Source organism: Phyllostomus hastatus, unplaced genomic scaffold (assembly GCF_019186645.2).
Source record: "Phyllostomus hastatus isolate PE091 unplaced genomic scaffold, TTU_PhHast_1.1 phas_contig_38, whole genome shotgun sequence".
Taxonomy (NCBI): domain Eukaryota; kingdom Metazoa; phylum Chordata; class Mammalia; order Chiroptera; family Phyllostomidae; genus Phyllostomus; species Phyllostomus hastatus.
This window is the reverse complement of record NW_025333869.1, coordinates 7,936,012-7,960,395: the sequence shown is the minus strand read 5'-3', so window position 1 is coordinate 7,960,395 and position 24,384 is coordinate 7,936,012. Positions and strand designations below refer to the sequence as shown.

The 24,384-nt window shown below is 44.4% G+C and overlaps 1 protein-coding gene across 6 annotated transcripts in view; it reads left to right on the top strand.

The window, feature by feature from the left end:
• CUNH10orf71 (chromosome unknown C10orf71 homolog) overlaps positions 1–22,248 on the top strand; it is a 32,491-nt gene extending 10,243 nt beyond the window's left edge. For 2 of the 6 annotated variants that reach the window (XM_045841941.1, XM_045841944.1), the window contains exons 2-4: positions 665–768; positions 5,952–6,022; positions 10,807–22,248. In XM_045841941.1, coding sequence (XP_045697897.1) covers positions 10,951–15,222 — 4,272 coding nt within the window. In that variant the 5' untranslated portion in view covers positions 665–768; positions 5,952–6,022; positions 10,807–10,950 and the 3' untranslated portion in view covers positions 15,223–22,248. Of the gene's footprint in view, positions 1–664; positions 769–5,951; positions 6,023–8,681; positions 8,837–9,349; positions 9,456–10,806 lie in introns of those variants that run through there. The other 4 variants (XM_045841943.1, XM_045841945.1, XM_045841946.1 and 1 more) reach the window with 4 other exon arrangements.
• Positions 22,249–24,384: the final 2,136 nt, after the last annotated feature.

The window sequence follows — 24,384 nt, the reverse complement described above, 5'->3', positions numbered from 1 at the left end:
AACAGGGCTTTTGCCCCAGGGAGCCAGTTGTGAGCATTGCTCAGTGCCCCCACCCCATGTCTCCATGCCTTACTTATCCCCTTTTCTCCTGCAACTGGGTTCCCCTGAGGTGTGTGATGCCAGGTACTAGCACTGTCCTGTCCTGAGGAGCACTCAGTTGAAGCAGACCCAGCCTTTCTTGTGCTGGTTTCCTGGCCTCTAACTGCAGACACAGCCCCAGGTCTGGGCAATGTTCAGAGGCTCCTGAGGAAACATCCCATCCTGACACAGCAGACCAAACTATGGCCCAGGCCAGACATGGGAATGAGGCTGGTCTAAGCCCTATTCCTGAGCTCTCTCCCAAGGGCAGCAGAACATCCACAGTCACTGTGACAACAACTCACAGCCAGCTCCATGGGCCCTGCAAGCCCAGGCAAGCTGTTTTTTTCAGCTACATTCTGTGGGAAATCCTCATATGTGCACCAGGGCTTGGAGGGCCCTTGCACATGTAGCCTGTTTCCTGAGCTATAAGATGGGGAAGGAAGGAATGAGTACAAGCACGTGCAACAATGGGCCTGAGACCTTCCACTCCTTAGACACTCAATACATATCTGCTACTCTCTCCTGAAAGACCCCAACTAAGAAAGTCAATTTGCCTTTTTATTGTTCACCTCATAAAATGTAGGACATAGACAAGGACATTACCTCTGAAACATCAAGCAGGAGTGCTGTTGGCAACTGCACAGAGAGGTCGAGAGCTTGGCCCAAGACTGACCAACAGGGCACAAGGTGAGGCCCAAGGTGGGGTGGGGGTGGGTGGCAGAGCCTGCATGTGGGACCTCTGCACATTCACCAGCTGGAACAGGCCATCTGTCACAATTCACTTCAGTGAAGAGCTCCTCTAGGCATGCCTGAGTCAATGACTCAAAAAACCACCCAGAAAGAGGAGTAAGAGAAATCAATTCCAATTTGTTAGGGCCTTTTGGGTGTGATAAAGCCAACCCCTGTCATTTCAACTGGCTTCCTGCTTTCTCCTTACTGGTAAGTGAAAACATTCAATTAAGGTAATTAAATTCACCCAAAGAGCTTGGGCTCAAAACCACACTACAGCAAGTGGTCAAACCCAGCAGCAAAGCAAACCCCAATAGCTTCCTGTGCAGAGACAGGTCAACCAAGAGGAGAATTGAACCACCTCCTAGAGAGTACCAGAGAGTCCTTTCCAGCTCTATGCCAGCCACCTGGAACCCACACACACACCTCCCCAAGCAAGACGGGCCCTGTATTTAACCAGCCTAATCATCAGTTTCATTCCTATGGTTGTGAAGATATGAGCTGAGAAAATTGCTGGGCCATGAATAGAAATGAAAGTCCCCCTTTCCTCCACCTATCCTCACCTATCCTCAATTCTCACTTGAACTCCAGTTTATGAGCCCAAGACACACCCTCATGCACCTTAGCCCATGACCAGAGGGTCAGAGTTTTACCTTGAAGAAGGTGCAGGGTGGTTAAGTGAATTCCAGTCTCAATTCTCTTCTTTGAATGCTGTGTAACACTGAGCAATATTCTGTACCTTTCTTTGCTTATATTTCTCCACCTAAAAATGGTGACAATAAGGCCTAGTCACACCACCTCATAGGGGTCATGAAAATTAAACAAGATAATAGATGCTGAAGTATGTCCTGAATAGCAGGGTGATGTGCTAACATAAGTCATCCCAGTATGCACTCTATAAACAATGAGTTTGCATTTTTAGTTTAAGTATGTGATAATTAATTTTAAAGATAACTTTGACTAATAAAAAGTATATTCAAATATTCCATGGGACATAGGTCTGTCCAGAAAGTATCCATCCATACAAATATGAAAAATAAAGATATCTATTGAAGAAAATACAAGAAACATTGCATATAGTACAATGACTCCTCTGTCTCCTTCAAAGTACGCACCCTAGAACCTCACACAGTACTCCCAATCACCATCAGCTGCCCCATCATATTTTCCTGAATCTCATCAATGGTCTGAAATTTCTTCCCTTTCAAAGGTGATTTTAGTTTTGGAAAAAGCCAGAAGTCACAGGACACCAAGTCTTGGCTGTAGAGGGTCTGAGATACCTGGTAATTTGATGTCTTGCTGAAAAATTCTGCATGACACATGATGTATCAGTGGGTACATTGTTGTGATGAAGCTACCAATCACCAGAAGCCCATGTCTTCAGCCTTCTTAATCATCCAAATAGTTTCTGTGGAGGAATGTTCAAGCTTAATACAAAATTTGATGCAGATTTGTTGCTCTACTTGCTCAGTCATTTTAAATGCAATGGCCACACAGTGAACATGCCCACTCAACGGCATCTACCACCCCCACTGACTAGCACAGTGAAGTCATTGTTCATGCATGTGCATTCCAGTCCACTCTCTTGGCTGCTGGGTTACATCCATGTCATGCATACCTTTCTTGTTTTATTAACAATGACAGGACTTTTTCCAGACAGACCTCTTATACTAAAAAAGTTTGTTGACATGGAATATTCTCTTCACGTCTCTGAAGCTCTGTTGCCATCTCAGAAATTAAGCTGAGAGTTCACATCCACATGGATGGTTATTGTACTGAAGCTGGGGCCTCCTAGGGTCACCAATTAGGACTCTGGTTCTGTGGGCCTGTCACACTTCCTCAGTCATGGGGCTTGGATGAGTGGCTGTACATGGAGATCTAGATTGGGGTCCCTAGAGGGAAACATGGACAAGTCTCTTCTCCTTGCCACTTCCTGTCCTCACAGCCTGGGGCAGGCCAACAGAACTGTGGCTGTGTGAACTCTCAGGCCTGGGCCATCTGCTGGCTGGGAGCCCCAAGGAAGACAAAGAGAACATGGGGCAGCAGAGCTTGTAGCCCTCCATTTGCACACTGTGCACTTGTCCCAAACCTCTGTCATCACATCCTTGGGGCCCAAGAAGTACACTCAGCAAAGGAATCTGAAAACATTGACCAATGACTACCACACACCAGGCATCCTGTCAGTCAAAGATAATCAAGACTGGACACCTCACTTCCAGGAAATCAAAGCCTTCTTGGAAAGATAGATTCACAGCAGACAAAGTGCAGTAATGCAATACAGGTGACTTTTTAAAAAAATCTACAAGGAATAGTAGAACTAAAGAGAAAGTGGTCAGTTGTTTGTGACCAGGGAACAGAGAGAGACATTCCAGGCAGAGGGACTACCACTCCAAGGACCCACCTGGGCATATAGTTTCCTCATCCAGTGTATCATAGGCCCAGAGAAAGGAAGAATGTGGGGAGACATCCAGCTTCACCCTCCTCAAGGTCATGTTGAGGGTCATGCAGAGGCATTTGTAAAGGGGTAGGAGAGGGAGAGAGAGAACATTGTTTCTGTAAAATGCAGTATATTCCAGTCCATGATAATTCAACAGCATCATGCAATATAACATGGAAAAAAAAGCATTATGTGAGGACACATTGTAGAAGGTAGAATTTAGTAGTGACTATAAAGAAAATATTTCATTGCTCATTGTGAGAAAAAGCTGATTTATGGGGCTGCTCGCTCAGATTTACTTTGTTTGACATATTTTGATTCAAATAGATGACCCTGGCAATGGAGAGAGACAGATGGATCAGATGGGGGAGACAAAGAGAAGGAGAAGGAGAAGTCATAAATTCCTAGAATCCCGAAAGAGAAATGACTTGTGGAAAGGTCATGGCTTCTATTTTAGATGTGAGTTTGTGGAGCTGTGAGACATAGGTGTGCAGCTCTCCAGTGGGTAGTGTGAGATCTGTCCTGGAGCCCAGACCAGTGGCTTGGCTGCACATGCCATCAGTGTGACTGTTCCCTGTGACCACAGGTGTGGATGAAACTGTCCCTATGGAGACCATAGGTGGGGAAGAGAAGTGGTCCTGGGGCTGAGAGTGGAGGAAATCCAACCAACTAGGAAAGGAATATAAGAGGCTGAACATTCAGGTGGGGCAGGGAGAAAACTGTGTATCCCACAGGTCAAGGTAGGAGAGCTTCTCAAGAAGACAGTAGGCAATAGTCATGATTGCAGCTTAGAAGCTAAGTCAGATGAAGAGCAAAGATTACTTGTTAGCAGATCCAGTGGGGTAGGGGGAACTAAAGGTAGAGCAAAATGAGTTAAGGAAATAATAGGAGATAAGGAGGAGTTAGGAAGCATTTAAGAACAAACTATTCTGAAGGCCAAAGATGTGAATAGGAACTTACCATGCCATGGTTCAATATTAATTTTTGTTTCTATGTACAGGTTAGGACAAATTCCAGACCTTTTTTATATAACATGACTCAGCAATATGCAATTTTTGCTCATGTATATCTCTTGAGGGTAACCACACCCTTTTACCTGAGAAGAGCTCTATGAGCCAGATTTTCACCAATTCAGTTGGCTTTCTTCAAATGACCCAAAGCAGTGAACAAGAAGACAGTTCTATGCTTACCTCTGAAAAATGCATGCCAGCAGAAATGACAGTGAGTTCATGAACCCAAGCACAGTAGGTCCCCTAAATGTTCACAAATAAAAGTCACTACATCCTTCTGTACCTGTCTCATCCTCATAATGTTAGACATGGATTAATATCATTCTCATCCCTAAATTATACCTCTGTGGATCTGCAGGAAGTGGAGTGGACTCACTAGTCAGTGACACAAACTGGTCACTCTGAATTTTTCAGATGGCCTGAAGACCCAAGGCCAGAGGTCCTTCTTAGTAGAATTTTTTCTTCTTCCTTACTCCTTCTTTTCTGTGCCTTTTTTGCCCTTTAGAAAAACTCATAATGAAGATAACCACTTCAAAGTATCATCATTCATATTTATTTGTCTTCTGTATGAGTGTATTTGGTACACAGAGGCACATAAGGGACACTTTCTGGATTTAAAGAATTTTTTTTCTATTTGAGAGAAAGAAGCAATCATCAATTTCTAGACATATGATATATATTTATGACATATAATCTACTGAAAAAGTAAACCCAGCTGCTATGGGAACATGAAGGAGAGCCTGGGAGTCAAGGGCAGGTCAACTGGATGGTGGTGACACAAAGCAACTTTATGAGTCTCAAATGAAATGTACTCAACTAATTTGAGTTATTATGATTGTGAATACTATTAATGAACTACTGTGGACTAGATGAATATTCAGGAACTGCAAGATAAGGGAGGTCTTGTGATCTGCCTTTAAAATGTGTGTAGTGGATTTAATGACGTTATACTTTATTCTCAGAACTCTTAAAATTCTCCTGGGCAGCTTTTTGGTTATTTTAGCTGTCGAAATAGACAAGCCTCCTGCCAACAATAAATTGAACATGGTGCTACTGCTAGACATATGGATTTAAATTCAGCTGCTCTTATTCCCTTTATTGCAAAACCAGAGTTACTAATTCACATGGAAAGAAAAGGGCCTCTGGTCAGATATGACTAGCAAAAACATTTCTCAACTGGGCCAATCATATTAGAAATTTTAAAGGCTTAAAGCAGGTTCTTGGAGATTTCTTGGACCATAGACAAAATAAGAAATATTGGAAGGAATAAAAATTGGCCCCACCTGGCTGGTGGAGCTCAGTGCATTGAGCGTGGGCTGCAAACCAAAGGGTCACCAGTTTGATTCTAATCAGGGCACATGCCTGGGTTGCAGGCCAGGTTCCCAGTGGGGGCCACATGAGAGGCAACCATACATTGATATTTCCCTCCCTCTCCTCCTCTCTGCCTTCCCCTCTCTCTAAAAACAAATAAATAAAATCTTTTTTAAAAATTGTCCCCATATTGGTTTTCACTGAAAATGACTATGTTTGGAATTTTGTTGGGTTTAAGTGTTGATTTAAAAAAAAAGAAGGCCAGTGTATTACTGATATTTAAAGTCAGTATTTAAGAACATGTTCAGCTTTTGTACTGAACATGTTCTTGGCCCTTTGGTCAGTTGGATTTCACTGAAATTATTTTTCCTCTTTTTTTCTAGATGGACAGTAATGACAGAAAGCATAAGCATGAAAAGAAGTTATAAAACTACAGGTCCTAAAACCCAGCAAGGTAGGTACCAGCAGCCCTTGCTACTATAACAGGTATAGAACCACCAACTCAAGAGCCAGCATCTGGAAACACCTTTAGTTGTTTATGGGGGACTGGGGTGGGGGGGAAGGGATGATGAGACCAACTTAACAACTATCCCAACTGAACCCAGGTAAATCAAATCAGAATTGAAGAAATTATTTGAATAAATTTACAAATAGGGAGGTCTCTCTCTTTTTCCTGAAGCAGATGGAATGTGATTTTCCAAGTCTCCAAATATCAGTGAACATCCTTCATTACTGTCTGGAATTGTAGGGTTCTTTGATCACATAAGACAGAAACAGATGCTGGACAAATTAAGCAAAAATTGGTAAATATTCAAAGGAAACTGTAGCCCTTGTAGAGTCAAGATGAAGGTTGAAATTCCATGTGGGAATAGGGCAAAGAGGGAGCTCTGACACTGCAAAGGATGCCTGAGCATGTTTCTAGCTTTGCTTCACTCAAGGGCAAATGAAACTTCGGCCTAATCTGGGTCTCACATCTGCATTTGGCTCAAGGTAGTCTTGGCTGGCAACTTGACTTTTAACCTCACCAAAACTGAATCCTATAGAGAGAGAAATTTCTTCAAAAGATATAGAGTGTTTTTACTCAGAGAAAAGGGATAGAAGCTGAGTATTCAAAAGAAATAAATATCTGCTAACAGCAGGAGATATTTCATTGGAGAAAGTATTTACTATATTCTAAGATTCTAAATTTAGATCTCCAACTGTTTTATTTTCATCTTAATGTAGAAGTGTAGAAATCCCAGTATTGCTGACTTCAACGATTTCCCAGGATCAAAACCTCAACATTCAGAACACCAGAAGACACCTGGAAGGACCTATATCAGTAGGACCACAAGAGGCCTAAAATTTAATTTACATTGTCTGAAGACACTAAGGTTCCCCCACCCCACTGCAATAACACAAATTCCAGAGAGAGATGGCTGTAGCATGGACTCACAGCTCAGCTGTGCTATCGAGGACCAAGGAAAGCTCTTCTGTCCACATTGCCATCTTCAGTCAATTGGCCTTAGTAGTCATTGATCATCCCTGAAGTTGCATAGTGAATGCCTCAGTGTCATGAGTTGAATTGTATCCCCCCAAAAATTTATATGGTAAAGTCCTAATCCCCAGTAGCTCAGAATGTAATCTTTGGAAATAGGGTCAGTGTAAATAGTTAAGATGAGGTCAGTAGGGTGGGCTGTAATCCAATAGGACTTATGTCCTCATTAAGAGGAGAAATTTAAGAGGACCTCATTAAGAGGACATGAGATAAACTCAGAGGAAGATCATGTGAAGAGACACAGGAGAAGATGGTGCATCTATAAGCCAAAAAGAGAAGTCTGGAGTAAATCCTTCCCTCACAGCCCTCAGAGGGAAGTCCTCCTGCTGATACCTCAATTTGGGACATCCAGACTGCAGAACTGTGAGAGAATACACTTCTGCTATTTTAGCCACTCATTGTGTGGCACTCTGTTATAGAAACCCATGCCAAAAATACACTCAGTTCAGTTTAGGTGCCTGCATCAAAGCGGGAGGAAAAGTGCCAACAGAGAGGGGACAGCAGAAATCACTCCTCTGATCAGGATGCATGGATTTTCCTAGGTATCCCAATACTTCCATCCCTATACCAGAGTTTCACCACAGCCTGGCCACACTGGTTGCACGGGATCCTAAGAACATGAGTGGTTGAGAGAGAAAATGGGGGAGGGAGTGAAATTAGCCAGCCAGCAAGGTCTGAGGCAGACACTGTTTCTTTTCAACACAGCCTTCTAAAAAGCAGGCACTGTGCCTTCTAGAGAGCAAGCAGCCCTGACCTTCAAGGCAGGACTAAGGAATATGTGATAGAGGCTTTCCTAGGGTAGGTGAGTGATTCGTTGCCACTTCATTCTGTTTGCCAGAACTCTGGGTCCTTTTATCTAGCAGCCTCTGCTCATTTCTTTCATTCGTAAAGCAAGTCAGTTGGCCCACAAATCCAATTGGAAACTCATCGGAGTGCTATGGTCGAGTGACAGTAAACAACAAACTCCAAGGACAGCTGACCTGCGAAACTGAAACACAGCACGGCTAGCACAGTAGCACTGAGCCTGTGAGGACACCTAGTTCACATTCCCGAGTGTGGAGCAAGGACTGAATTGGGACTCCTGCCACGTGGGCCCTGCCTCCCGTCCCCTAAAGCCATGACTGTATTATTGCTCTGCCTGCTGCTGATGTGAACGGGCCACCGCCTCAAAATGCTCCACCTGTCAGCTGAAGACACAGTATCTGCCACATGATTGCTGTCCCAAATGCCCACCACTCAGGCCCACTCTAGGTTCTAAACTTGCTATTTTTGTCTATTTTTATCTACTAATTTACTTATTCCCTGCTCCAAGCCAAGCCTATTCTAGGCATTGAAGGTTGTGGTGGTCAGCATCCCAGCACAAAGCAGCATCCTCAGACAGGACCCAAAAAGAAATTAATGTACCACCTCAAACTCATTAAGATGGTTATATCAAAAGACAGAAAATAGTAAGTACTGTCAAGGATTTGAAGAAATTGGAACCCTTGTGCACTCTGGTGGAATGTAAAATGATACAGCTGCTATGAAAAACTATATGATGGTTTCTTCAAAAATTAAAAATAGAATTGCCATATGGCCCAAAAATTCTACATCTGGGTTTGAGCCTGAGAAAATTAAAAACAGGATCTGGAACAGATATTTGGACATCAATGTTTATAGCAGCACTATTCACAATAGGTGGCACTATTCAAAAGGTGGGAGCAACCTAAGGGACCATTGACAGATGGATGGGTAAGCAAAATGCGGTACTTACATACAATGAAATATTATTCAGCCTTAAAAACAAAGGAAATTCTGACAAATGTTACAACATGAATGAACCTTGAGGGCATTATGCACAGTGAAATAAACCAATTGCAAAGAGAAAATACATTATGATTCCACTCATACGAGATATGTAGAATAGTCAAATTCATACAGGCAGAAAGTAGAATGGTGGTTTCAGGGTCTGGCAGAAAGAGAGAACAGGGAGTTATTGTTTAATTGGTACAGAGTTTAGTTTTGCAAGCTAAAAAAGAGGTGGATGGTGGTAATTTTTGTACAACAATATGAATAGACTTAACACTACTGAACTGTACACTTAAAATGGCTAAGATGGTAAATTTTATGTAGTGTATATTTCACTGTGATTTTAAACATAAAAAGATAGAATGTAATAAAGGGGCTATGACAAAAGTTTAGGCAGAATTAGGGAGATTGCAGGATGTGAAGTCACTCAAAAATAATTGAGTCATCCTCCTGCAGTCCCAGGAGCAAGGGCAAGCAGGCTCCCCTTCTCTCCAGGATCCTACTGGCACCTTCCATTGGCCACATCCAAGAGCAAAGCAGAGAGTGAGGCAGTCCAGGAAAGGTAGGTTCTGGAGGACTGTGCCCTCTTTTGTGGCTGTGGGACAAGGGCAATCCAGGAACAGACAGCTTAACAGCTCCTAAGCTCCTGGTTCTTATAGTCGAATGATGGGATAGGCAACAAAGAAGTAAATTTAATTTTAGATTGTGCTCAGTATAATGAAGAAAATAAGCCAGCCACTGTAAGCGAGAGAGTGAGGGGGGATACCCCCACAGAATGCCAGAGAAGATATCTCTGCATCAATGACATACCTGAACTTTAGGCACTATATTAGTCAGGGTCCTCCAAAGAAACAGAAACCATAAAATGTGTACATACACAGTCATGTGCCACGTAATGATGGGGATACATTCTGAGAAATGGGTCCTTAGGCAATTTTGTCATTGTATGAACATCATTAAGTGCACTTACCCAACCCTAGATGGTACAGTCTACTACACACTTAGACCATATGATATAGTCTATTGCTCCTAGGCTACGAGCCTATACAACATGTCACTATACAAAACAACACAAAATTAAATCAAGCACAAAAGAAAACAATGCAATCAAGAGACTTGATAAACATGGATGTATGAGGTACCTGCTGGTATAACATGGCATACTATTTTACAGCAAACCTTTTTATATGTAGAAAGTACTTCAAAATAATAATAAAAAGTATAGTAACTGTAAACCAGTAACACAGCCATTTACTATCATTATCAAGTATTATATACTGTACATAATTATATGTGTTATATTTTCATATGACTAGCAATGAAGCAGGTTTGTTTACACCTACATCACCACAAACACAAGTAATACATTGTATTACAACATTATGATGGCTATGACATCACTAAGTGATAGGAATTTTTGAGCTCCATTTTAATATTGTGGAACCACCATCATACATGCAGTCAGTCATTGGCCAAAATGTCATTAGGGAGAGATTTATTTTAAGGAACTCGTTCATGCAATTGTGGGGTTGGCAAGGCCAATACCTGTAGTGCAGGCCATTAGGCTGGGCACCCAAAGAGCTGATGTTGCAGCTCCAGTCCAAAAACTGAAGGTAGAATTCTCTTTCTCAGGGGTTCTTGGTCTTTTGGACACGATCCACCCACACTGAGGAAGATAATCTACTTTACACAAAGTCTATTGATTTAAATGTTAATTATGTCTAAAAAATATATCTGTCAAAGCAACATCTAGACTGGCATTTGAGCAAAAATGGGACACCAGGGCCCAGCCAAGTTGACACATAAAATTAACCATCACAAGCACCATTACCCACCTGGACCAGCATGTAATTCTTGTATAGAGCCACTAAGTTAGATATCTTGCTCATATCCTGCTCTTCTTGCTTTCACAGAGAAAAAAAATCCCACTCTGCAACCGCATTGGATCAACAGGAAGCTCTAATTTTGTGGGAAAAGGGCTACATTTAACCCTCCCAGAATCATTACCTAGAGGTGCTCATTGACTGAGCAGGGACAGGCTTCCTAGCCATCAGACAATGCAAGGAAACAAGAAGTACATGGATGGGTTCAGTGACTCGTCGAGCATTGGCAGTGTGCTGGATGATGCAGACAGGGAGGTGAGTAGCCTCACGGACCGGGCATTTCGGAGTTTGTGCATCTCAGAAGATACATCTTTCAGTGACTCTGACCTGGCCCTGTCCCCAGATATCAGCCGCCAGGTGTTTGGGAATTTTCACCAGGGAACAGTGAGCCACACCCACAGAAAAAGTGGCATTTGGAGCCAGTTACCATCACAAGGCACGGAGCATGCAGGCTGGGCAGCCACGTTCCAACAGCTACCTAAATATGTTCAAGGTGAGGAAAAGTATCCCAAAAGCAGCCCCACACTGACACCAGCCCAGAGAAGGCTGGAGGTGCCCATTTCTGGCCTGAGGAACAGCAACAAGCCTATTTCCAAAGTGTCCTCATTAATTAAATCTTTTGACAGGACTGAGAGCCAACAATGTAATAGCAGGCCTCCTACCAACAAGCCTCCAGTTATCAAAAATCCCCCCCAATTTGCTCCTCTTCCAGAGAGTGGTGTCAACTTCTGCTTTGATTCTGCCTTTTTGACTGTGAGAAGGGTACCTGCAGAAGTCTCCAGCACCCATCAGAATAGTCACCAGCCCTGTAGAAAGCATGGAGGGCAGGGGTCCCCCCAAAGTCCTGAAATGGCCTGTCAGGGCTCTAGTAGCTTCCTCCCAACACCTGAAAACATAGATAACTCATTGGAGTCCAAGTTCCCCTCTCCACCCCAGAAACCAGTCATGGGAGAACCTGGAAGAAGCAAGGAGTGGACTCGCAAAGGCACTTTCCTTCACAGTGAAAACAGTGCTTTCAAGTCATGGAGCACCCACCAACCAAGGCTGCTGGAGAGAAAGGATCCTACTGAGGCTGTCCCTGCAAACAAATCACCCAAACATTATGAGGACACACCCTTGTTAAGAGAGTCCCAGGCCCCTGAGCACAAAGTCTTTCCCTGCCAACTCCATGCTGACTGTGGTCAAGAAAAGAACAGGCTGACAGCAGGAGCTCTCTCTACATCTGGACCCTGGAGATCTAGGGACCCAGGAGTTCAAGCATTCCTTATGGAAGAAAAAGCTTCCAACTCAAAACCTGACCAGGTGAAGTCAACCCAGCCTCCATGGAGAAAACCAAAGACTCTCAAAGGAGGAAAAGAAGGTGCACAAGATGCTTCAGAAGAGAAGCAGAACAACAGGAGAGGCCCAGCCTTGTATGCAAAGCACAACCCCCAAGGGCAATTTCCAGAAAATGATGTTCTTGACAATGCTGTGGATCCCAGTGACTGTTATAATCCTCCTTTTAACATCAGTGAGCTTCTGACCCCTATCATATCCACCAAACATGTCCTGGATTCATCCAACAGCCCACCAGTGGAGATAATCCCATTACCCCCAGGGCAACAGAATGGATATCAAGAGAAGGAGCCCAGTGAGTGTCCATCTCAGGATAGCTACAAATCCAAAGCCCCTAGCCTGCTGTTCAACCTCAAGGATGTGCGTAAGCGTGTTAAGAGCACATACAGTAGTCCCTCACCTCTCTTAAAAGGCCTTGATGAGAAAACCAGAGACAAGCAAGAACCTGTGATCAATGGCATCCTTCCCAATGGGCTTGAGGAAAGCTCCCCACAGGAGCTTTCTAATCAGAGACCAGCTGACCCTTCTTCTCAATTGAACATCAGTACCCAGAAGGACCCTAAAACTGATCCTGGTGGAACCTCTGTAGACAATTATCTAACCCTTAGCTCACCTCCAGCTATCACCAAAGCCCCCTTCTGTGTCAATGGGGAGGCTGCCAACCAGGACAGCTATGAGAAGGATGCCATCAAAGATGATTCAGATTTGGGTGCTGCCAGGTCCAGCTGGTGTCCAGACTCCAGGGAACACTGCCTGTCCCTGAAGCTTTGCAGCAGAGAGCCTGAGGTAGAGAGACCTGAGGAGCAACTGAAGACTGCCAGCCTAGAGAATGGGTTTTCAAGATCTGTCTCTCAAGAGACAGAATCCGAGAGAGAGGAAGGACTTCGGAATCCAAATTTCAGCCAGAAATTCTCCCCAGGGCCCCTTTCTCCTGAGGAGGAAGATGTGTTTTACAGTGACAGCCAGTCTGATTTTATTCCAGGCCTGAAAAGTAAGGCCAAATTCAGCACCAGCTCTTCAGATCAGTCCTTTGCCTCATTTGAGGATCAGCAAAAGATATGGTTTACCGAGAGCCAGTGGGAAGACAGGAGGAATGACATGAGTACAAGTGACAGTCAGAAGGATGAGAACGAGAAAGTGCTGGGCAAAGATGAGCTACAGTACTGTGCCCTCAGTAATGGGCAAACATGCATGGAGGAGCAGAGCAAGGAGGGTGCATTGCAAGGAGAGGAGGAAAGTGTGTCAGGAGGGAGATCCAGGAAGCCATTGAGGGAGGAAGCTAGTTTCAGAGGCACTTGGATTGGGGGAAGTAAGGATGCAGCCCTCTCATATGCCAAAGACCTTATCCCCTCACCATCTTCCACTTTAAACAAGCACATACTGTTTGCAATCAAAGACAACACCCTCAGGGCTACCCCTGTGATAAAACCTATCATGCTGCCCCTTCTGAGGACCTTGTCCTCAGAGGAACCACTGGGCAGTGGTCACAAAGAAGAGGAATTGTCAAGGCCAGGCTTGGGAGATGATGCTGGTCTTTGTGCCCCCAGGAGCCAGGAAATGTTCAGTACCCTGACACCCACTGTCTGTATGAAGGGCCCACACTTAAAGCATGTGGCCTACAAGGGCACAGAGGAAAACAGGTGGGTGTCCAGTGTGGCCAGGAAGGAGACAAAGGGAAATGTCTCATCTATTTTACTTGCAGCAGAGGGTGAAGGACTGAAGCCACCCCCAGATACCACATGGAAAGTTGTGGTGATTGATGGCAAGAGCAATTCCACAGACCAGGGGAAGCTGGAGGCTCCAAGGTGCATCCCCATGATCTCTTTGCCTGAAAGTGACTTACAAGACCAGCCACCCCCACAGCAGCTGGGGACCTCTTGGGAAGAACAGACACAAGATTTCAAAGGTCACTTTTTGTCTACACCCAAAGCAGGGCCCCCAGGGAAAAGACTGGCCCCTGGTGAGATGGCAACTTCCCCCAACACCAGCTCTCTAGAGGAGAGCAGCACATACTCCCCTGCCACCAGCAGTGTTTGGGATGATGCTTCCCAGGGCCCCAGTGAACTGGGCCTGATGCCAGGGGAGTCTTCCCGTGCCAGCCCCTGGGCCAACCGCAGCTCTGCCAGGGTTGCCCGCAGGGAGGACCTGACACATGCTTTCACATGGGAAGTAAGTTCCGACCCTCAGATTGAGCAATCAGCAGAAAACCTCAGGACACTCTCTCCTAGAGGTTCATTGCTAGACGCAGCCACCAGCTCAGCAGTCCTCCTTGAAAAAGCAGAGCCTTCTGCTTACCTAGAAAGAATGGCAACCAAGCCACCAGCAGTCCCACCCAAAACAGAAAAGGCCCTGAGGAGGGCAAAGAAGCTGGCGAGCAAGAGGAGAAAGACTGACCAGCCACAGGAAATGCATGGCAAACCCCAGGAGGAAAAGCCCTGCCTGGAAGATTCAGAGCACAGGCCCTGGTCCCCTGGAGAGAGGCTACAGCCCAGGTTCCCTGTGATCCGTGCCCTGCCCCCTCCTCTGCACCGACACTCAGTGTCCACTTTCTCAGAGCCAGCTGGGAGGCAGCCTGGGGAGCCCCAGTCCTTCATGCCCCTATTTCCTTACCCTGCCAGCCAGAAGGTCCTCCAAGACCCCCAATCCGGAGAGTACTTTGTCTTCGATCTGCCACTTCAGGTGAAAATCAAAACCTTCTATGACCCAGAGACAGGCAAATATGTCAAGGTTCCCATCCCATCTTCTGAGGAGGGGTCCCCCGAGTCACCCCTGCCAGATGTGCTTACTACCCCCTACATACTGTACCCCAGAATCCGACCCCTGCCTGCAACTGCCTTGATGCCACTGCGCTGCTCCTCTCAGCTCTCTGCCCCCACCTTCCTTAAGCAGGGCCCTGGTACCACTGATGCAGACTGCCCTGGGCCCCAGACTACCCACAATGCTGACCCTCAGCCAACCCCTAGGCCTCGTGGCAACCTCACCCAGGGCACTCCAGGCCAGGCTACCAGTGAGCCTCCCCAGATGCCAGGGGAGGAAGGGGTAGATGCTCTAAGCCTGGGCATCATCTCTACCAATGATCTAGAGGACTTTGCCACAGAAGGAATTTCTTGAGAATTACAGCAGACTAACACCTCCACAATAAACCCAGAAAAGCTTAGTTCCCCCTCCCCCAGAACAATCAATTGCTATGCTCACATACACACACCACATACTTAGCATTTAAGATCCTTAAAGCCTCAAAAGAAGTGAAGATCCTGACAACATGCCACCTCAAGGGCACCCCTACAACTCACCTCCCTGGAAGGGCACTGCTGGCATGACCTGGACCTTCCAAGCCCTTTCCTGGCCCCCAGATCTGCTCCACTCCTTTTCCTTTCTCTTCCTTTCCTCCCTGTCTTTCTCCTCTGGCCCTGCCATTAAGGTGTATCCATCCTGACTCATCAGGGCTATGCAGCTCCAACACCTGGCCCACTCCTTCTCAAAGGCAGGCTAAGGCCCCCAGAAACACTGTGCTGAACCCTGCAGGTCAAACAGACCACCCAGCACAACCCCTCGGGTCAGACATGGCACCAAGGATGACTTCAACTTATTACTCTGAGATAACAGCCATTACCAACTCAGCTCAAGTGGAAGTGGCTGAGGACTGACATAAGGCAATATGGCAGAAATGTTATCTGAAAGAATGGGTTTTCTCTACTGAGAAAACTTTCCCCTGAAAGCTGTTTCCTGATAAAGAAAAGGCTACCTTTTAAAAAGTGAAACAAGTTTATAGATGTGATTCTATCACTGGACTTCTGTCTCTTCTGTGGATAGTGATGGGTCTCAGCTGGTGAATAAAGGGTCACATGCCCTCCAGGGCTTCCATCTTGGCCTGCAGGCCATGTGGGATCTTCACATGTAAACAGATCAGCAGCTCTGGCATCCCCTGCAGTCCCAGTGACCTTCCTTGACCCTTCCACCCCTGCCCATGCCTTCTTCGGGCCAGGATCTCCACTGCTGCTAGAAGGCAAAGATGAGAAGGACCCAAGGCAGCCATTGAGGATAACCTGGTACTTGAGTCAGGCCTTGGTTATCCCAATTTGGTGACCAATAGCTATGTTCTATGCTCAAAAGGGAGTTGTATTTGGGAATTTGGAGGAAAGTGTCTGAATCAACTCAAGAGAGCAGAGTATAATAACCATCTCTGCACCTCCAAGAGCAGTGCAGGTGTGTGAGGAGAGGCCCACTGTGAGCAACCATTCTGGGAAGGAAGATAGGCCAGTCCTCATGCCCTGTCACTGGGGGCTTCCTCTGAAGCCCCATCATTCTTGTGATTTGGGAGAGATAGGGACAAAAGCGCCTTCTTTTTTGTTTAAAAGGGCAGCTGTGGATGGGACCACACAAAATGTGTTGTCCTTGAGTGGGTTTGGGGCTTTGTCTCAGTTTGGTTTGGTCTTTGGAGAGGGGCTGTTTTGCACAGATGCTGTTTCCAGGCTGGGAAGATGGAGAGGCACCCAGCTCAGCAAGTCCCTGAACCACACAAACACAAGTACTTGAGCATTTTCCAAGTTTGTGATTTGGATTAAGGATTTTATACCTGTTTCTTATCTCAACAAATGTGGTCACACGTTAATTTCATTGTGAAAATACCACACAAATCCCCCAGCCTGATGCCATAAGCTCTGTCTACACCTGATGAGTCAGCTAAATGATGAGTCGGAGTGCAGGTAGACATGCCATTGCCCATGAAGCCTGGATCTGACAAGTCACACCCACACATCAGGGTGCAAATAAAGAGAACAAAGTTGTTATCGCAGCTCTGCCACCAAATCGCCAAGTATACTCTTCACCTGTTTTCATCTTACTTAAATAAGAAAAGTAATATCTCATTTTAAAATTCTCAAGGTCAAAGAAGATAATTTCCTTGACAAAAATATCCCTCAGTTAAAAATAACCATGTCCTCACAAGGCAAAATACACTTTACATAAGGGAAACTTACATTTGAGGAAGCAGTAATCTTCTGTCTTAAAAGCAATGTGAGCAAGGCTATTGATAGAACTGAAAACATAAAGGTAGGCATTTGAAAATCAAGGTCAACTTCTCAATTCTCTTAACCCCTGTGGATGCAAAAGAGGAGAAGGGCATCTGGTGGAATGCAACATCTATTCATATCGGGAGGTAAGGACACCTGGCTCCCCAACAAGACAGCTAAAAGGAAGGTCTCTCACTTATGGTGAAGTGTTATGTCTCTACATTCCTAAGAAGCAGATAATTTTACCTTCAGGGGACAAAAGTCAGTGGAGACCAACTTACTTGCAAATAATCCTCTCCTCTTTCTCTTACAAGCATTTTCAGAGTCCCTGATCTGTGCCAGGCACTTTACCAGGCACTGAAGATATACCATGATAATAAGACCTGGTCTCTGCACCCAGGGAATCAAAATCTAGCAAAGAAGAAAATCCATTACAGTCCCATGTGGTAAGTCATTTAATAGGCTCATCTAAGAAGCACATAATACAGCCTGGAAGGAAAGGGGGCTTTGTACGGCAGATGATACCAAAGCTGAGTTAGGAAACACAAAGAAGTGCATCAGCTTATGAAGAAACCAGAAGTGCCCCAGCTTTAATCTATGTATCAAAAATTATGACATTTGGTAAATACAAATAGATTGTCTTACCATATCAAAGTGTATCAGTTTAGCTAGATTTTTTAGCATTTCTAATCAGCACAAAAATGAAGCCAGTGTAACCTCTCAGGATAGACCTTTATTGATATATCCTTTAGCTTCTGAATTAATAGTGCCTAGAAAAATCAGCACTTCTACCATTGTGTTCAATAAGGTAGTGAAAATATTGTTTGTGGAAATTGTAGGTCAAGGCCATGCCTGCATCTTCTGTTTAGTGTACTAACCCTTTACTATGTTATAACCCTTCTAAATATCTCCTGGAGGGGGCATGTAAATAGAGTATCCTAGGGTAATGATCAAAGATACTGGGGCTCTTCAGTGGGAAATGACCAAGAGGTCACCACTGAGCAGGGTGTTTTGAGCCTGGCTTCTGTCCTCACAACAACCCTATGGGAGGTGCTCTCTTCAGCCTCATATTATCCCAAGGTCACACAGTCACTAAGTGAGGGGCCAAGCTAGGAACTCAGGCCTCCCTCACTATTGGATACTCAATCCTCAGCCCAGGCTTTTGTAAGTGTGGTTCATGAACCAATGGCCTTCACATTACCAGGGAGCTTGTTAGAGAAACAGAATTTCAATCTGCATTTTCACAAGATTCTCCAGTAACTCATCTGCACATTAAACTTTGAGAAGTGCTAGTAGCCTGTTTGGCCTAGAAAGTAAAAGATTTAGGGGAGGTGCATTCATGTCTTTATGTGTCTACAGCATTGCCATGGGCAAGAAAAGAGACACACATCTGAGTGGTAGAGTCACACTCACTGTAAGAAAGTCATTTCTAATGACCACAACTGTCTCCACATGGTGATAATGGCCTGGGAAAGCTAAGCTCCCCATCACTGGAAAGGTGCAATAGAAGCTGATGATCCTTTTCCTAAGATGTCAAAGGGGCCTAACTACATCTTTTTAGACCTTAGTCTACATGTAGCGCTCTTCTATGCCAATGTCATGGGTCCAAAAGTCTAAACAAGGGAGACCCATGAGTGAAACATGAGTAAAACATTTGCTTATAAAAGAGGAGCTCTGGGAAAATCTGAATTGTATTCATGTCAAAAGCATTTTGGCCCAGATCACACCATGATATTAGACACCATTGTCTTTTGTGGACCTTCCACACCATTCACATATAAAGTCCAAGGTGAGCAGGGAGAGCTGCAGACCACATCACCAGAGCCTGTTACTACCTGCTTACATGTCTTCAGTAGCACCCCAGCAGAGCCATCTAAGCAGAGTTCCTCCCAGTCATGAGGACTCTGGGTGGGTCCAGGATGAGACCTGAACCTGGTGGTGGTTCTCTCCCTCACATCTCCTGACAGGATGCCCAAGCTTACCTGGGTTTTACAAATGCCTGGGCACTTGTTAACAAGACAATCCATGCCCTGCTTCTAAATCACCTCATCAGACCTTCCAAATGTGGGGAAAGAGCAGCCAAAGATAGGAAAGCTCCCCAGAGACTCTGATCATCCAGATTCATAAACACCATCCATAACAACTTGCCTGCACATGGGCCCAACTCACATGGCAAGACACTGCCCACACCCAGAGTTCTGCCCAGTAGAGGAAGAGCACATCTGGGTTTGCCTGTGGACAGGGAGAAGGCAGAAGAGCCACCTTCTTCAGGTGGAAAGTTGTGAATGAGAAAAAGCACAGACAGGCTTGAGGACTGCCCAGCAAGTCCACCAGCTTTGCTCAGTATCAGGCCCAGGCACAGCCTGAAGCTCTCAAAGGAGGCCATGGACTGATATTTCTCACAGGGAGGAGGACGGACACTGTGCAGAATAAGGCTCCCTTCTCAGGTGGTAAAGCTAGTGCTCCAACTATGCAAGTAGATGTTGAAGGACTAAAGAGCTACACCCACCACCATCTCCAACTAGAGCCAACCTTTCTGTGTTCATTGTTTGTCCAAATGATGCTTAGTTTTTAAAATCTTTTTACTGTTCCAGCATCATTTTCAAGCCCTAGATCATTCTATCACACTGATACCATTTTTCCAGGTCCTTCCATGTCATTGGTCTACCTCCTGGGTCCCAGCCCTGGCTCCTATCTCTCATTTTCATCCTTTCAGAGCTCATAGGCAGGCACTCCTTGCTCTCTTTTGAGCAATCTCATGCCCTTCACATTAATGTCTCTCAGATGACATAGATGGTGTATTCTATATCAGTCTATATTTTCCTCTGAATATAGAAAATTTTAGACTGATGTGCTCTTTTTTAATTTTTACAAACACTAGATTACTTGATCAGTCATTCAATATTCTTATACTTTCACCAGCCCATTCTTCCCTACTGATCAAAACTGAAAGTGTCAGAAAGCCAAGTAAAGAATCAAGCAAATGGTCTGCTAGCAAAGACTCACAACAAATGTTGCCATAATTAGAGGCCCTGTCTCTGCCCTTCCTTGCACTAGTAGCCTGTTGTATACCTGTGTTAGGAGTATACCCAAAGGCCTTCCATCTGACTAGGTGATCCAATGAATGCACCTCCCCAGCTGTCTTGATCCACAAGTTTACTATATCTCCACTGCCACATGTGCTGATCTCCCAGAAGGTAGATACCTTATGATGGAAACCTTTTGACCAATGTTCAACATGACTAGTCATTAGGGAAATACAAATAAAAACCACAAAGAGGTATCACCTTATAGCCATTAGGATGGCCACTATTAAAAACCTAGAAAACAAGTGTGGGCAAATATGTGGAGAAATTTTAATCCTTGTATATTGCTGGTGGGAATGCAAAATGATGGAGCTGCTGTAGAAGACAGTGTGATGGTTCCTTAAAACGTTAAACATAGAATTACCATTAGATCCAGAAATTCCACTCTTAGTTAGATAGACAAAAGAACTGAAAGCAGAAACTCAAACAGATCTTTGTACACTCATGTTCATAGTGGCACTATTCACAATAGCCAAAAAAGTGGAAGCAAATCAACTAACAGTCAACAGAAGAGTGGATAAACAAAGTATATCTGTTTACACAAAATGGAATATTGTTCAGTCTTAAAAAGGAAGGAGATTCTAACATATGCTACAGCATGGATGATCCTTGAGGACATTATGCTTAATGCAATAAGCCAGTCACAAAAGGACAAATACTGCATGATTCCACTTTTATGAGATACGAGTAATCAAAGTCATAGAGAAAAAAAAATAGAATGGTGATTGACAAGGGCTGTGGGAAGGGTGTATCAGGAGTTGATGTCTAGTGGGTACAGAGTTTCAATTGAGGAAGATCAAAAAAGTCTAGAGATGGATGATGGTGAACATACTTAATGTATACTTAAAAATGGTTAGAATGGTGTATTTTATGATGTGTATTTTTGCCACAATTTTTAAAACAGAACCCCCCCCCCCGCAAAAAAAAAAAAAAGCCTCTTGAGCAGCACAAACATCCCATTCACCCAGAGACTCCAGCACAGCTTTGGTGTTTAAAGGAAACAGTGCCTCTGTGGGGAGGAGCAGACTGGGCTCTACCTTCTCCTGTAGACAAGGACAGAGGGGACAGCATAGGTCAGGATTTGGGATCGTGGGCCACATGGGCCTGCTCAGATCCACTTCTCACAATGGCAGGGAAACTATGCCTGATCCCACAGATAAAAATGGAGGAAGAGGAAACTCTAGGGCTGTACCCAAACTAGGTTGTCTCCTTCCTGTCTCCCATGCTTAGTTGCCACCCCTTATCAGCCCAAGCCACAGTCCTTGGCACCAACACCACTGCTCCCAATCCTTTACCCCAATTCAGTCAGACCCCAAACCTATGAATTCAACCTCCAGGAGTCTATCAATGCATCATTCACCTGCACACCATCTTCATACCTCACCCCAACTGCTGCCCTTTCATTGTCTCTACTTTTACTATGACCCCTTTCCAAACCACAGCTCCCTAAAGGTAACCCAAGACTCAGAATAATGCTCCACTTTGAACCAGAATATTCTAGACTATCCTGCTCACTTTTTCAAAGACTCATGCTTCAGAGGAGAGCATGCATGGCTGCCACATGCTGGGTCCTTAGTCCTCAATGGTCTCATCGCCTTTCTATTCCTATAGCTCCCTCAGACTTCAGCTATACTGAATGTCTTTGTCTTGACCTAAGGGACTAGTCTCAGCCTTTTGCACAGGAGATAGGGGGAACTGTCCCCTCTTCCACTGGTTTGTGCCCAACAGAATGGACTCAGTGCATATTTCTGAGGCCAGGTCAGAAAACACCATGTCACTTCCACCAGCTCCTGAAATGCACTCCCTTCAAGTCCCCAACTGCCACAGCACAGTCCACATAACCTGGGTCACTCTGCTGTAAAGAAGCCAACACTGGCCCATGTGGAGATGGCCTGGAAAAGACCTAAGAAAATATAGAAAGAGATCTCAGCCCTACTGTTCCAGCTCCTGCCTGAACCAAAACCACCTCACCAGTTACTCCCAGATTCCTGACCCACAAAACTGTAAGAGGCAATAAATGATTGTGTTAAGGCACTAAATTTCAGAGTAGTTTATTATGTACCAGCAGGAGACCACAGCCTTCTCTTTCTCCCATCTTCCATTTTCTCTTCACTTTCACCCTTTCCCTAAACCCTCACCTTCTCTCATTTAACTTCTATGTCACCCTAAGGTCACCCACCTTAGACACCACATCCTCTAGGAGGCCAGCCCCAATACTCCAACTCCTGACTGCACCTCACCTTCCAAGCACCAGCATATGCACTTCCTCAATCACAGTGTATAGGTAATGGCCTGTTTAACTGCTTTTCTATTCAATAGTCAGTTTGGGATGGAGGAATCTAGCCTGTCTGCATTATTGCTGCATCCCCAGTGCTAACACAGTGTCAAGTCAAAGATAGGCAATAGTTAAATATCATTACATTCAGTGGAATTCTTATTTTAAATTGAAGTGTTGAAGCCAGTAAAAAGAATCATTTAAAAGAGCAACCAATGTCATTTTGATCTTATTTCTTTACTTTCCAAACTAGCTGTTGACATAATGTATATGAGTCAATCCAGTCCAAGCCCGAGCAGGTGCTGCTCTGTGGCCCCACACATGGGGTCTCAGGGGCCCATGGCCCAAGAGCAGATGTCCCACAATGTAACTCATAAGTCAGAATTCACACTTAACTAATGTTCTTTAATGGGAAATTCTACACCTGCCAACAAAAGTAGGCCCAAAGGCTGACCCAGCACTCACAACAACATCCAAAACCCAAATTGGGACCAAATTATTATTTTATTTTGTGATGATGAAATGATAAGGACATTAGACAAATTGTATTAACTGAAGGTGGCGAGTACACCTAACTTGTGTGTTTACTGACAGTGGAGAGTCTGGCATCAGAGTACAGCTTTCTTAAGTGCTGCATCACATCAGCTGCCAAATGGGAAGGCCAGGCTAGTACAGATAAGGTTTTAACTCAAATCACCAAATAAAAATCAAGAGTGCTCTACATCAGACCCTGGCTATGTGGCTCAGTGGATTGAGTGCTGGCCTGTGAACCAAAATGTCACAGATTCAATTCTTGGTCAGGACACAAACCTGAGTTGCCGACGAGACCCCCAGTTGGGGACATGCCAGAGGCAGCTAATTGATGTGCCTCTCAAACACATACACATGTGTTTCTCTCTCTCTCTCTCTTTCTCCCTCCCTTCTCATCTCTCTAAAATAAATAAATAAAATCTAAAAAAAAAAAGAGTACTCTTCTTCAGGACAAGGAGGGTAAATTAAGCCTATATTCTGTCTTCTCATTTCCCCTTAATCCAATGACACTGTCTAATTTTAGTTTCATACATGGATAAATAAATATTATTACAGAAAAAAATACCTCTAAACAATACATAGTATCATTGTCTAAAGTGTCCATATATCCAGGTTTAACTCTGTAAGTAGGATTTAAATATTATCAAGCATGAAGGAGGTTTAGAAAATTCTAGAGGAGATACTGCTTGATATCTTCACATCTCAAGTTCTCTATGAGTTTTGAAACAGAGGGACTCTAAAGGGCCTTGGGAAATCAAATCAACCACTAAGAAATTTTTCACTTCTCTGAAAGTTCCAAAAGCTTCCTTTGCACATGTTCTTGAGGCTTCAACTTAAAACTAGTTGACCCCAGGTAAGCACTTTGTTAAAAGAATGCTGACCACACTGTATTCCCAGAGCATTCTATCTTTGTTGACCTCACCAGCTAACCCAGCTCAGGGAGAGGACTTTTCCTCTTATACTCTGCAAGACAGTGAGAGGGGGCAGGCAGAATACAATACACAAGAAACCAGGAGGAAGGAATGAAAAAGCCATATGCTATACCCCACAAAAAAAATGCTCACAACATATCAAATCTAACCTGATTCGTCCAGGCTGTTGGCAGAAGATGATAAGAAAAATGGTTTTTCTATGTAAATCTGAGCCCAATGTTGATGGCCCTGCAGATGTGTCAAAGTAACTCTCAATGAAACTCTCTTCTCTCTGCCACTCTAGCAAACCAAAAGAAATGTATTTTTCCAAGGTGATTTCAGTGGGCCCATTCAATTTGGCCATTTTAATTTAAATCAAGAGTCTTTAGGGTTTTTCATAGGAACTTGGTATAAATAGGAATCTGCTTTAGAATAATTTTATTGTATTTCATGAATGA